We start from the raw sequence: 13,619 nt of genomic DNA, 5'->3' as shown, positions 1-13,619 counted from the left end.
CCAGTCTCTCAGCTGCTTTTTTTTCCACCATGAGGGTAACCAGCGCCCCTCGGATAACGCACAGCCTGCTAGAGCATTTCACATTTCAGTCACGCAGCCACTACTTAGGGAGCAATTAAGAAAAAAAAATCATCACATACAATAAGCACATTGTGTACACCGTCGGTTGCTTTGCTACAGCTAAATTGCTAGCAGATGGTGAGTACATGAAAAAAACCCAACTGTTTTTGTTAAAATGTCAAGATCATAAGAATAATGAAATGTATGTCACATATCACCATTCTGCTACTCATTTGCCTTACAAATCTCCCCACCTGAGTCATGGCAGAGAAGGAGCTGAAAGTAATTGACATGAAGGTGTGATGCTAGAGATAGAAGATGAATGGTTTGAATGAAGCATAACCAAAGGGGTTTTGCCTATTTTCAGAAAGTTTTGTTGCACCATACAGTATATGCTCCTTTACGTTTGTATATGTATATTGTTTTAAACATCCTCTCTGAGATTTCTGGTGGTCTCTGTGAAGATGGAGGCAGGAGCACCAGGCTTAACATATTTTTCAAAGCTCGTGGCTCAGTCATCGACATTATTTTTGCATAACCACTGACAAGTACTGTGGCTGAACCAGCACTTACAAGGAGCAGAGGCATGCTAGGGAATACAGGAGGCAATGAGCAGGGCAATGTGTGATCTTCTGTAGAGACTGTCCCCAAGCAGTGCAGTGCCGCTGCTGAGACTACCCCAGGGCTTGCTCTCTATCAGCACAGGGGCTCTGGCCATAGTACCCCTGCTCCACTTCCTCTGCCTAGTTTGGCCCATGAGAAGAAAAAGAAAGACTTAGGTGTGTCATTGTTGGAAAACCTATTTTGTAGGCAAGCTGTCTGGCTGAGGGAGTGACTTTGCTTTTGGTTTCTGCCTCAGTCTCTATATGCAGCAGGACCCAGCTATGTCGAAAAAGCTACTTTGTCCTTTGTAACCTGACATGCTTCCAGCAAAGGGTTTTCCGGAGACTCTCGGGGACCTGTATTCACACACCTTATTTTACAAAATACCTATGTACCCAGGGACTTTCCCCACTCCCAACCCCCATCCGTGTTAAGTGTCCATCTGTCCAGGGCCTCAGTGAGAGCCCAGCCAGCTGCATGTGGAGGCTGCAGGCCTCCCTGCAGGGCAGGTGCGCTCTGCTGGGCCGGTGGCACTGGCGTACCAGGACAGAGGAGTGCTGTGGCTGCAGGTGATGCTTGGGATACCTGCCCTGAGTGGCTTCTGATATGAGTGCTATCCTGCTAGGCAAGGTGCCTTTTCCTCTCCACAGCCGTGGGGAGGTGGGAGTTCCAGACACACCACAGCTCAGTGTCCCCCAGGGAGACTGCCAGCGAGATAGGCGTTCTGGTTATCTCAAGTCGTATTTCCCTGCTGGAAAACAGCAAGACAGCGTTTGTAAGTTGAGGGCTTTTGTTTTAAATGACAAAATCTTGAGCCACACACTGTAAAGAGCTTCCCGAGCTTTTATCATTCCTGAAAAATGGTGCCAGGGTCCAGCCAACCCTGTGCCACTAATGTTCTTTCTACCAGGAAATTCTGCCATGTCTCTGATATGATCTCTTTTACTGCCATTCAATGAGTAATGTCCTAGGAATGTATGACGATTTAATTACAAATTGTAGTTGAAAAGCAGTTGAAGTGGAAAAAAACAAAGCTCGACAGTAATTAGGAAAAGATTTAGAACCCCTTTGTCTTACTCAACGATATAGACAATTAGAATTGCCTGTTCGTATAAAAAGAAAACGTATTAGGAAACATAAAACAGATGTTTCTTTTTGCAAAGCAGATTCTGTCTTATATGTATGTGCAATGACTGTCAGTCAATGGTAATAGACCTTTGTGGAAAGGTCTTTCATTTTCCATCACCCTGTTATCAACTAGGAGGTGGAACTAATAATGTTTTAGAAAGAAAGAAATTAATTCTTTGATATCATAGACCATCTCCTCTGTTGTAGGCAGTCCCCTCTGATTTGAACATCATCTGAGCAGTATCTCATTGTCAGGTCCGCACCAGAACTACATGTCACCAAAACCCTACTGACTTCGAGGGGTCTATACTGATTTACGCCAGTGAAGAATCTCACCTTCAGTGTACAACACTAAACTCCTGGAAGCTATAATATGACTTACTTTTGTGTATAATGTACTTTTTTTTTTTTCTTTAGAGTATCACACCACCTAACTACTTCTTGAAATTTTTTTTCTTTGAAGACATCACTTCTACTACCTAATTAATTACTTAACTGTTACCTTTCTTTATGTTAGCTTGCACTAAGAAAGAAAAGGCATTAAGTACGATCAAGACGTCTTTGTTTTTTGTTAAACACTGAAAAATAACATACTTCTGTGACATTTGAAAATAATACACAACAGAACAGCCACAACATTGTCAAAACCTTCATCATATGAGAGCAATTTTGATTTCCACAAATTGTTCCTGTCCTTCCTTTCTAAACAGTCCAAACAAATGCAATCAATCGTACGTTCTGTAACACCCTATATTACAGATTATTCCAAGATTATTTTAGCCGTTAGGAAGAGGGATAAATCTGTGTATATGGATCTGATAATCAACTGATTCATCACTTAGTTAAAAATAGAAAGACTTTGTACAGTGTGTTTCTTGATACAAGTTAAAAACAGCAACACATTTAAAAGTCACTAGGAATATAGAACCATTACCACATAGCTTGAGCATCTGAGAATAACTTCAGTGGAAGTGGACAAGTCAGTAATAATGGAAGCTGATCAACTCGTTATTCTTCCATTATAGAAAGACAAAAGCTCTAATTCTGTGTAATTGCTAGAAAGAAGTCATTAGTTCTTATATGTGTTAGTGTAAATCCAAAGAGCAGTCATGATGTGCTTCAGTTAACCATACATTAACAAACTATTTTATTTAATGAGAAATTGAAGTATTATTTTGTTTTTACACTGAAAGTCAGAGCATCCAAAGAATTTCTTCATGCACTGCACTTCAAGTCAACATTTCAGAGCCTCACTAAAATTGCCCTTCCATTTCACCACCCTCCAAATTGGCTGGGGAGATGTAGGTAATTCAGGCAAGTCACTTCAATTTCATGATTCTTTTGGTGCATTTTAAGAAATGACTGGCAGTAAGAAATGACCTCATCTTTCTGAAAATCTAAACAAAACAGAAGGTAATTTGTCAGTCAGCTGTATATTTGTATTAATCTGTGCTCCTAATGACTTCATTATATCTATTACCGAGTACTGAACAAATTTTACTTTAGTACATAGATGTCCCAAGAGTTGTATACGCATACTGCCCATAAAAAACACATGCAGTTTCAAACTGAGACATCCAGGAAATGTAATTATTATTTTTTGCCTTTGTGCTGACAAGAATGTTCCCTGTCTTACTGTAAATATAAAATACATATGTATTCTCCATCTATGCATGGACCATGTAGGGGTTCCATGTTATCACAAGGATAACATAGACAAGGTTTTATCAATGCTAGCAGCTTTCAGCTGTTAAAAATCTATAAAGAAGTATAGTTACATGGGAATTGTAATTTGCCAGACTTGCAAACTGGTGTGTGCAGACATGAAAATCATGTGCCCCAGAATCCAAATCCCTTCCCCAAAGAATGGTGTGTCAGAACTCTCTAAAGTAATCTTTATTTCCATTTGGGAAAGGCATTTCTACTCATTGACTTACTTGTGCAAGTCATCAAACAATTAAATAAAACAACTAGACTGAGAGAAGTGTCTGGTTTAGATGGCTAAACTGTGCTCAGACAGCTTTGTAAATTTGGCCTGCATCAGATATGTCTCTTAGACTCTTTTGAATTTGGTGGTGGACGGAATATAGAAATTCTTCGTGCTTTTATACTGTGGGATTACACTGGCATTGGGGCTAGGCGTTGGTATGGCATGGAGATGACATCGGATCTGGTAAAAGGCTACCAGTACAAAGCTGGTATTCCAAAAAATTGCAACAAATCTGAGCTAACAAAGTTTCCAACAGAGAAATATCACCAGATAATACTTTTGTAGTCCAGCGGTAGTGGCCATAAAGCAGGATTTACTATCTAATCAAGCTACTGCCAGGAGCAACTTTAAAAGCTAATACATCTAACAGTAAACTGCAGGAATTTGCTGCCTTTTTGGATCCACTGAAGTTGTACTACTGAATACAACTGTGTGCATGTGTGAGTTCAAACTAGTTGTTGCACTGGAGGAGGGACTCAGCAGCTTGCAACAAACACATCTATATGGCCTATTCCTTTTCTAATTGTAGAGTGCCAGCAGCCCCATTCTAAAGTGGATACTCTGACTGTCACTGGGAGACAACAGAATGGGTGAATACTTATTCATAAATTACAGATTAAAAATTTCCAGTTGGAGAGAGTTGAAATGGAAGCTGTGAAGTCAGCACCCTTGACAGTGTTATATCTGTCTATTCTTTCTCTTTCACAGGTTTTTGATTGTCACTTCCTTCCTGATGAAGTCAAATACACCCACAATGGCTGTCCAATTTTAGATGAAGATGCAGTCATGCTCAGGCTGTACAGGTAAGCAACCAATTCACTGTTACCAGAAGCATAGCTGCCCTTGGGAAGAGCAAGCAGTTCATTTTTCAGGGTAAAAGCACGTTCTGCTATACTTGTTGTACCTACTTAGATCCAGTTGTGGCATTATAATTCAACAAGTGACCAGCTGCTTACAGAAACATTTCTCACAATGTATTTCAGCTACATTTAAATAACATGTTTGGTGATATTAATAGATATCATGTATTGCTTATTTGTTACAGATAATCAGAGATTTTTCTTTTTGTTATTGAAAATGACAACAGAACTTTCAGAGCACTGTACGTTCTGCGCTGTCCGGCTGATAGTGACACAGACCCTTGTATGCATGCAGCAACCAACCTCTTCCTTCACACAGACATCCTTTGTACAAGTATGAGGATGTTGGCAGCAGGATCTGGCACCTCATGGCCTCTGGTGGTCTGGGGTTTGAAGGCACATGAGAGAAAGTGGTTAAAATATTCAGTTTAGAATGTGAAGCCAATGCCAAAGTCACAGAGTGACAGAAGATGGGATGAAGCAAATTAATTTCCTTCTATCACCTGCAGGTTTACAGAAACTGAAACGTTTGTAGAGACATTCATCCTTCGTGTGCAGTTACTTGAGCCAGACTGTAACATCATCAAAATGCGTTCCCGTGCCCTGGAGGTCCCTGAGTACTATGGTCTGTCTAGAGCGATTGACAAGAACGTCCTCACTTTTGACTATGACAGGAAGATAAATCTGGATTGCACCATTTCCATAGCCTCTTCGGAAACCTACCTGCCTGCTCATGGGCAGCTCATTGCTGGGGAAGTGCAGCAAGAGCAGCTCCGTGGGGATCAGCCACAGAGCTTCTTCCCTGGCCCTAGTACGAAGTGCTTTAGTTGTTTGTACTAGCAGATTCAAAGAGTCCCAGCAAATTAAGTATGCTGAAGTGGTTTGCTTCAGACATGCTGGGTAAGAGTGGTTTATGTGAAGCTTAATGAACAGCTTGAGTTTTTGTATAAACTGAAAGGGCCATGAAGTTTGTGTGGGGCACAACACAGACCACAGAACTGGGTCAGTAGTCCCCTCATTGGAGTCTGGTTTTGTATCTTAGATACATGAACCAATGGGACACTTTGTGAGTGCCAAGACTCAGTAGAAACAGCACAGGGAGCTTTTGGAGGCAACACCTACCCAAGAGACCAAGGGAGGTTGGAGTTGGAAGATGTCAGTTGAAAAAAAAATCCTGTAGGAAAACCTAAGTCATGAAAGGAACCTTAATTCTCATCACTGACTTTTAATCAGGGTCAGTTTAGCTGTAAGGATAGACTTCCCATCTTGGTTTCTGCTCTGGTAACTGTTTTGCTTTTGCTTCCATTGGATTACAGAGAACAGTCTGGGCCAGCAGTGCAGAAATAAGAGCTGCACACCGGGACTGGGAGTCATTCACAACACAAAAATGAGCTGTGAAGAATTTCTGCGGATGGGGATTCGATATCAGCATCTTGACCCTCCCTCACCTGACAATGACTATATTCCTGTGAGGTTGGATCTCACAGACACCAGAAGCAAAACTCTGCACAAGGTAGACTTTCGGACAACCTCACGATGTCTGATTGTCCTCCTGGCTTTCAAAACATTTAAGTTTTGTTGCTCTTTTTCACATTTGGAGAGAGATAGTGAGCCTGAAAATTTGTTAAGTTCTTACACTATTCCATCATCTTACACTATTACATTGTCTCCATGCCTCAATGCTTGGACCACTATGGGTACAGAGAAACATCTCTGGTTGTTTACTGGCAGGCATAAGTCATTTAGCCCGAGAAAAAGATTAATTCTGACATAATTCCACCGTTTTATAGAGAATGATATGTACTGAATTCAGCATATATAGTAATTAATAAGTTAAGAGCTGTACGAACATATTCAGTTAATAATAATTAACGGCTCATGCACCCTTCTGTCAGACAAAGTTATACATTACACTCACATCAAATTAAGCAAGTTGTTTTGGCCCAAAATTAAGAGCACAAATAAGATTAATGAACCTTGAAGACCTTTTCATGAGGTCTAAATATTTACTTTAGGCATTTTCTCATTAAAAGGTTTAATTTTTTTCCTTTTAAAAATAATTATTGCTTTAACATGTACCCCAATTAATTACATGGGGCGTAATAGACGTTTAATGTATTCTGTTTGTTTCACTTTGTCCTTTTATTTGTCTCTTTTTTTCCTGTTGTAGACTGAGCATGCATGGCTTCCTGTTCAGATTACAGGCGGTGCTCCCAATCAAATACCCAAAGCTGTCCCAATGGCAAAGCTCACCCTGGAAGTGGACCAATTTATTTTAACCACCATTACAACCACAACTGTCGATGCTGAAGACAATGAAACTCCAAAGTCCCTACTTGTATTCAACATTACCAAGCCACCTCCACGGGGCTTCATCACGCATCTATCTGACCACACAAAACCTGTTGGCTCCTTCACATGGAAAGATCTCAGTGACATGCTCATTGCTTATCAGCCTCCAAATGTCAGCCACACAGAGAGGAGGAATTATGAGGTAACAGTGCAGTGTATAGGCATTTTTAGGTATTTTCTGGTTTCCACCTAACCAGGATTCCAGGATTTTTTGGTTCCTGTTTTTTTTGTTTTCTTTTTTTTCCTGCTGGGAGTAGTAAAAGCAAGTCAATAACACAAAGAACATGGTGCAAACAATGCGAGCAGGGTCTGGAGTGAGTAAACAAACAGTGCTGATTTATGAGACCAAGGCTGTAGGAATACATTTACGTTTTATGGGAGCAAAAAGAGGACCACTTCTACCTTTCCCATGTTGGCTGCTAGGTGCACAGTGTTACTTCATTTCTTCAGTAATTAGTGCTGGTAGATATTTTGTATAATTTAGCAGTGTGCCAGCACTCTCAGGAATAAGCAATAGTCTTAAAAAGGAGATATGAAAGGAAGATAAATGAGTTAAAGGAGTATATGAATATGCTGGTAGTTATAACTACTTGATAGGATAATTAAGCAATATCCCAAACAAAATAAAATGGTTGGTACTAAAGGTATGACACCAAAGAAACAAAATCAGAGCAAGGTAAGCTCGGGAAAAGCAGGAGTGGAAAGCAGAGGAACAGTAACAGTAACTGGCACCTGATCCTGACAAAGACTATCTCTTTTTAATCTTGGCTGTTTCCTTAGTATGGGGATCAGTCATCCCACCAAACCACTGGCTCCTTAAGTGGTTCTTCTCTGTTCTGCTTTCAGTGTTGTTTCACAGCAGGTTCAAGAACAAGAGTTCGATATTTTCTTCAACAAATAGTTTGTCTGTTTTGACAACAGGTGGAGTTTGAGGTTCATGACTTCTACTTTGAAAGGAGTTTACCAATCACTGTGCATCTTTCCATCAGAACAACAGATACAAATGCTCCTCGGGTTTCATGGAACACAGGTGAGATCTTTTTTCCTGAGTTTATTTTGCTACAGAATTTATAATGTTTTGACACAGACCTTTGACAAAGCTCTAAACTTCAGATTTACTTCTGGGGCTTAAAGACCATTAAACTGATAGAATGTAAATCTATTCTTTCCCTTTATCCATTGGGGGGGGGGAACATGCTACACCATCTTCAGATAATCTTATGGTTTAACTGGAATGAAAAATAAAGAAAAAAAGGGTGTTATAGGAAAATCTGGATTTTTGTATATAGTTTTTTCTTCAAGAATGAACTGGACATAAAAGAGTATAAATAGTAAGACAAATACGTGGTGGAAAAACAGTAGCAGGGTACTGTGTGGGAAAGATCAGTGTTTGCTGATATTGCTTAAAATGGAAGTCGGTAAAAACAAACAACTAGAAGGGCATGATACACCACCAGCCACCAGAAACCTGGAAACCTTAGAGGGTTAAGCTTAATTCAAAGAGATTTATAATGCTTACATTGGAAAGGGGACAGGCTTTCCCATCTAGGGTGAAAAGTACATTGATATTTAATCCTCAGAAGGCAAAGATACAAGATCAAACAAGTCTTGAAGTTAATACCAGAGTAAGTGCAGTCTCCTCACAATAGGAAAGGAAGGAACCTGAAAAGAAGAGGCTTCATGTCTCCCAGAGAAACCTCACCTGAAATGACTGTCAGAGTAAAAGAGATACCATCCTCATTCATGAAGATTAATAGATATTTTCAAGTGCTGACTCACTAAGGAAGCTTAGCACCCATTTTCAGGCATTGTGAAATTTCAACTGTGGTGCTCCATTTTGTGCAAATATTCAGAAAAGTGCCTAACTAGTCTATCAGATCATTTGGAATCAAATACATTATTTCTCTGAAAAAAAATTCCTTAAAGACAGTTGACTAAGGCAAGTATCCCAGAATAAAAGCTGATACCAAAGCTTTGCATTGGCCTTGAAATGTCTGTCACAGGTAGGTATGTAGATGGATTTAAGCGTGTCTTTTTTTCTGACTGTACATACCTTTAGAAAACATCTGACCAGATGCTGCTCACCTCGAATGTCGCAGATGCTTTGGTGAAATAAAGTTCTGCTCTTTACAGGCCTCAATCTCTTGGAAGGACAATCCAGACCGATCACATGGCAACACTTTCAAATTGTAGATGATGACATCCAGAGTGTTCGCTTAGTTACAGTTGATGGCTTACAGCATGGGAGGCTCACAGTGAGAGGTAAATAATTTCGATTTGAGGGCCTGGGAACATTCTCTAATGCAAATGGGTATGATAATGTGGCAGTCAATAAGACACTGATAGTGTCTGTTTTATGTCACTCCCTACTGAGGGCTGCCAGCCTAAGAGCCAGATTTACATGAGAGTAAAGGAACAGAAGAAAATATCTGGATGCACAGTAAGAAATTAAAAAAAAATCACAAGCTCATAAAGAAAACCAGTTGCTTTACTTTTGCAAGCAGTTTACTTATGCTGTTCATGCCCTTAAATGCAAGTTTGGCATTTTGCCTACACACCACTTCCATTTAAAAATTAAATTGGTTCTTAATTTCTCCATTGGAGGTGAGTTCAGCCCAGTGAGCCAATGCACCTAGTAACATGCTTGGTGCTGACCTGTCTCACCGAGGCAAAATGAGGACAGATAGTACTGTGATGCCACTGCAAAAACAAGACTAACACCAGCATGGCCGTATATTGCTCTGGGTTCCTCAAAGAAAACAAGAAATTCTGGGGCCTGAGAATGAGTCTTCTGCAGGTTTACCCTCCAGAGCAAAGGGCAAGACCAGCCAGCATGTATGGAGGCAGGCAGCACTCCCGGCTGCAGGCAGGCAGGCAGGGAGCTCTGCTCCCTCTGCCCAAGAATACAAGAGTATTGAAAGATTCAGTATTTAAACTTTTACTTTCTTAACATACATTTACTTTTACCTTAAACTTTTACTTTCTTTTACTTTATTTTTACTTTCATATCATACTTTTAAACTTTTAACTTTCTTAACTTTTACTTAACATTAAACTTTTACTACTTAACTTTTACTTTCTTACTATACATTTACATCTCAATGCTAAAATTTTAAAGGAATCAGGCATGCTATCATTGAGCAGGCATGACCTAGGCAAAATGCAGTCATTGTATTGTAACTTCTTACATTTTTCTTGAAGATGTTAAGGAATGAGGAGTGATTTTAATTTGTTAGCAAATACAGACAGCATATGGATAGTGTTGCTATTTATTGAAAGCTTTAAGGTTTATTTCAAAAAGAGGCAATTAAATTAGATGTAATTCGTTAGTAATTTTGCTTTGAAGTCTCATGAGGCAGCATAGTGCTGCTTTCTTTGGGAAAATGGTTAGGTTTAAAATGTCACTCTGCTGTTGGCAGGGTAGAAAGATGCTGCCTCTGTCAATGCTGGAGTTTTTGGTAGTTAAATGTATTAATGTAAACTGCATAGCCTAGAGACATACAAGTATTTAAAAAAAAGGGGAAGGTGGTATTTGGAATTTAATGGAAACAGAAGTTGTCCAGAAGTGTGTTTCATCTCAGGAAATTACTGCTGATCTGCAGGATCATTCTCCTGTAATTGCTGTCATTTCTGGTGGTGAGGTAGTTATTTCTCCATCATAAAGTTTGTCCATACTCTTCAAGCAAGGAGCAAAGAGAGTGAGTGTGTGTCCCAGCTGATGTTACACAGGCTGGAGGGCAAGGCAATATATTCCTTGGAGACCCTGGGGAGATCATCTCTTCCAGCATCAGCTTTCAATTCTTGAAACCTTTAACCTGCATGAATATTTGTCTGTGTACATAACATGTTTATAGAAGCAGATCTGTAAAATCGTCTTATTATAGAGTAGCCTCAGTATACAGGAAAAACAAGAATCAGAAATGAAATGCTGATCTGTAATTATAAAGCATATTCTCTTTGATGCTTAAAGTACATATAAAATATTCTGATAAGAAAGTAAAGTTTGAAATTAAAGTGGTAACAATTGCAGTTAGAAATCCTTTATATCTCTGGTTAGCTTTAGTTCAGTGGACATTTGGAGGAATCTCTTTGCTAGCACAGTTGCAAAGTCTTCATTCTTATTAACTGTTCCAACTTCTACAATCTTGTTTCCAGTAGGAAAAATTACATTTGATTCTTCTTGTTGGAAATGCATTCTCTTTCTCTCTCTCTTAATAACATTCAAATTGGAAGGATTCTTCTCTGGGCTGAACTGGACATTTTTGACGTGTTTTCTTCCATTGTTTTGACAGGAGGGAAAGGATTCATATTCACAGTCTCTGACATTCAGGCTGGAGTCGTTCACTACCATCATGATGACAGTGATTCTACTAAGGATTTTGTGGTATTTAGGATTTTTGATGGCTGCCACAGTATTCGCCATAAGTTTCCAATCAATATCCTCCCTAAAGATGACAGCCCTCCATTTCTTATCAGCAATGTGGTCATAGAAGTTCATGAGGGACAGATGATCCTGATTCAGAGCTCTATGCTTCATGCATCTGACATGGATTCCAGTGATGATTACATACTATTCAATATTACCAAGCCACCACAGGCTGGAGAAATCATGAAGAAACCAGGACCAAACCTGATGGGTAATGAAACACATCCACAATAGTACACTTATCTTTGTTCATCCCTCCCTTCCCCCTCGCTTTTTAAAACTGCATTAAATGTTACGATTAGACAATTTATTTTGGCTCAGAACAAATAATGGAAAATTTGGACTTCTTTGTAGAGACCCATTATTAATGAAAGTTGGTCTTGGCACCAGGATAACTGTACATGTGAACACAATTTATCCCATAGTTCTTTCATTTTCAGTCTATTTGCCTGATGTACTTTCCTCCTCCAGAAAAGTTGGGCTAGTCAGGAGTTACTTGATCTATAAGGATCCCTGACAAGTTCAAAGTTCAAAGTTATTAGGTGATGCTAATGATGCTAAAAGGGAAGAAAGTTCTCCTTTCATTGAACTGAACTCAGAAATTCCTGTGCTAGACTGTAGAGGCTGCTTGTCCTCTGAACAGGACTTTAGGCCAATTTGCTGTGTTGTATAATTTTTTGAATGATCTTTAAGAGACGTAAAAAATGATGTTGATGATCTTCAGGAAATGTGGGAGACAATGCAATAAAGGACTTGCCCTAGTTAGGGTGAGAAAAAGGACATTTTGCTTCACCAGTTACTTGCACAGCTAACATAATTTTTATGAGTTATTAAAATCATGCACTGTTCAATATAAGATATATTCTTCAATTCAACAGGGTATTCTGTCAGCAGTTTTCTTCAGAAGGATTTATTTGATGGAATAATGTATTATCATCACTTGGGAGGAGAAGTATTTGAAGATTACCTTGAGTTTGTGCTGTGTGATAGCCATGAACCCCCCAATCTCTCAGATCCACAGGTATGAAAATGAAGCATCTTTTGGCAGAGCCCCGCATATTTCCTTCAAATGGATGATGATTTTATGCCTTCTGATAGACTTTAAAATCAAACTGGTATGGATCTCTTCTGTTTGCTGCTACCCTGGTCATAACCACAAGTAATGGTCTTCAGAGCTAGCTCTTGTTCTTGCTTCCCATAGGGTACTTCTTTCTCCTGAGCCACAGAGAGACAAGGTCATTGCAAAGGCTTTTTGCTGCAGTGTAAAATGAAATGTTGAAAACAGATTAGATTTGGAGATTCTACAAACAAACAAAACAGCCCTCCTGAAGTCAACTGAGAAGAACTGACTCACCCAGGAGTCCGACATACTGAATTTAACTTTGATTTCAATTTAAAAGGAAACTACTAAGAATTATAGGCTTTGCATTTAACTGCTGTGTATCTCCGTTGCTCATGTATTCATGACTGGGCATGATAGCCACATCCTGCATATCATATTCCAGTGATTTACTTACTTGTCTGTGTGCATGTTTATAAACAACTGCTTGGACAATCTCATCTTGAGATGAACGTCTGCTGATTGCACTCTCTCCCTGATTTCAGGTGATGGTGGTGCACATAATCCCTGTGGATGATCAACTGCCCAGAGAAGCCCCGGGCGTGACCCGTCACCTGATTGTTAAGGAGACTGAGATTGCTCACCTAACTAAGAAACATCTCTACTTCTTAGATGTGGAAGATCAGGACAGGGAACTCACATACACCATAACCACTTCCCCATTTTTCTCTTGCACACATGGGTAGGTGTGACCTGCCATATCTTTCAGGTGGGACTGGGCAATGACTTACGTAAGAGAAGCAGCCTCAGTGGCAGTAGCATTCTTGTGTATCAGGTTCTTCAATTGTTTACTTAAAGTGCAACAGATGGTGCACCTCCCTGTTGATGATTAAGTGTGAGCTAAAGCTGAAAGCAGCAGAATAATACATGGAGTAATTAAAAAAGCCCCATAGTTTAGCAAGAAATAAGGAGGAAAGCACCTGAAATATTTTCTTTCCTTTTGTTGGACTTGCATTTTACACTGCCATATGAGATCCTGTGCAGCCTTGAGCACAAGTCACAACACGTCTCTTACTGATGGAGTGGGACTGACCTGGGCCTACCCCAGGCTGAGAACATGAGGTGCTATAGTTTTTTCTA

The 13,619-nt window shown here is 39.7% G+C and overlaps 1 protein-coding gene across 1 annotated transcript in view; it reads left to right on the top strand.

The window, feature by feature from the left end:
- Positions 1–13,619, top strand: part of FREM1 (FRAS1 related extracellular matrix 1) — a 64,223-nt gene that overhangs the window by 8,772 nt on the left and 41,832 nt on the right. Inside the window, 9 exon segments of the mRNA XM_061441237.1 lie at positions 4,490–4,584; positions 5,151–5,452; positions 5,958–6,154; positions 6,812–7,135; positions 7,915–8,023; positions 9,127–9,255; positions 11,286–11,630; positions 12,298–12,440; positions 13,025–13,221. Of these exon segments, the coding sequence (XP_061297221.1) occupies positions 4,490–4,584; positions 5,151–5,452; positions 5,958–6,154; positions 6,812–7,135; positions 7,915–8,023; positions 9,127–9,255; positions 11,286–11,630; positions 12,298–12,440; positions 13,025–13,221 (1,841 nt within the window).

The sequence above is a fragment of the Pezoporus flaviventris genome, unplaced genomic scaffold, assembly GCF_033815535.1.
Source record: "Pezoporus flaviventris isolate CSIRO_AGI_PZ_B2104156 unplaced genomic scaffold, CSIRO_AGI_Pfla_v1 ptg000212l, whole genome shotgun sequence".
Lineage (NCBI taxonomy): Eukaryota > Metazoa > Chordata > Aves > Psittaciformes > Psittacidae > Pezoporus > Pezoporus flaviventris.
This window is presented reverse-complemented; position numbering and strand designations above follow the sequence as displayed.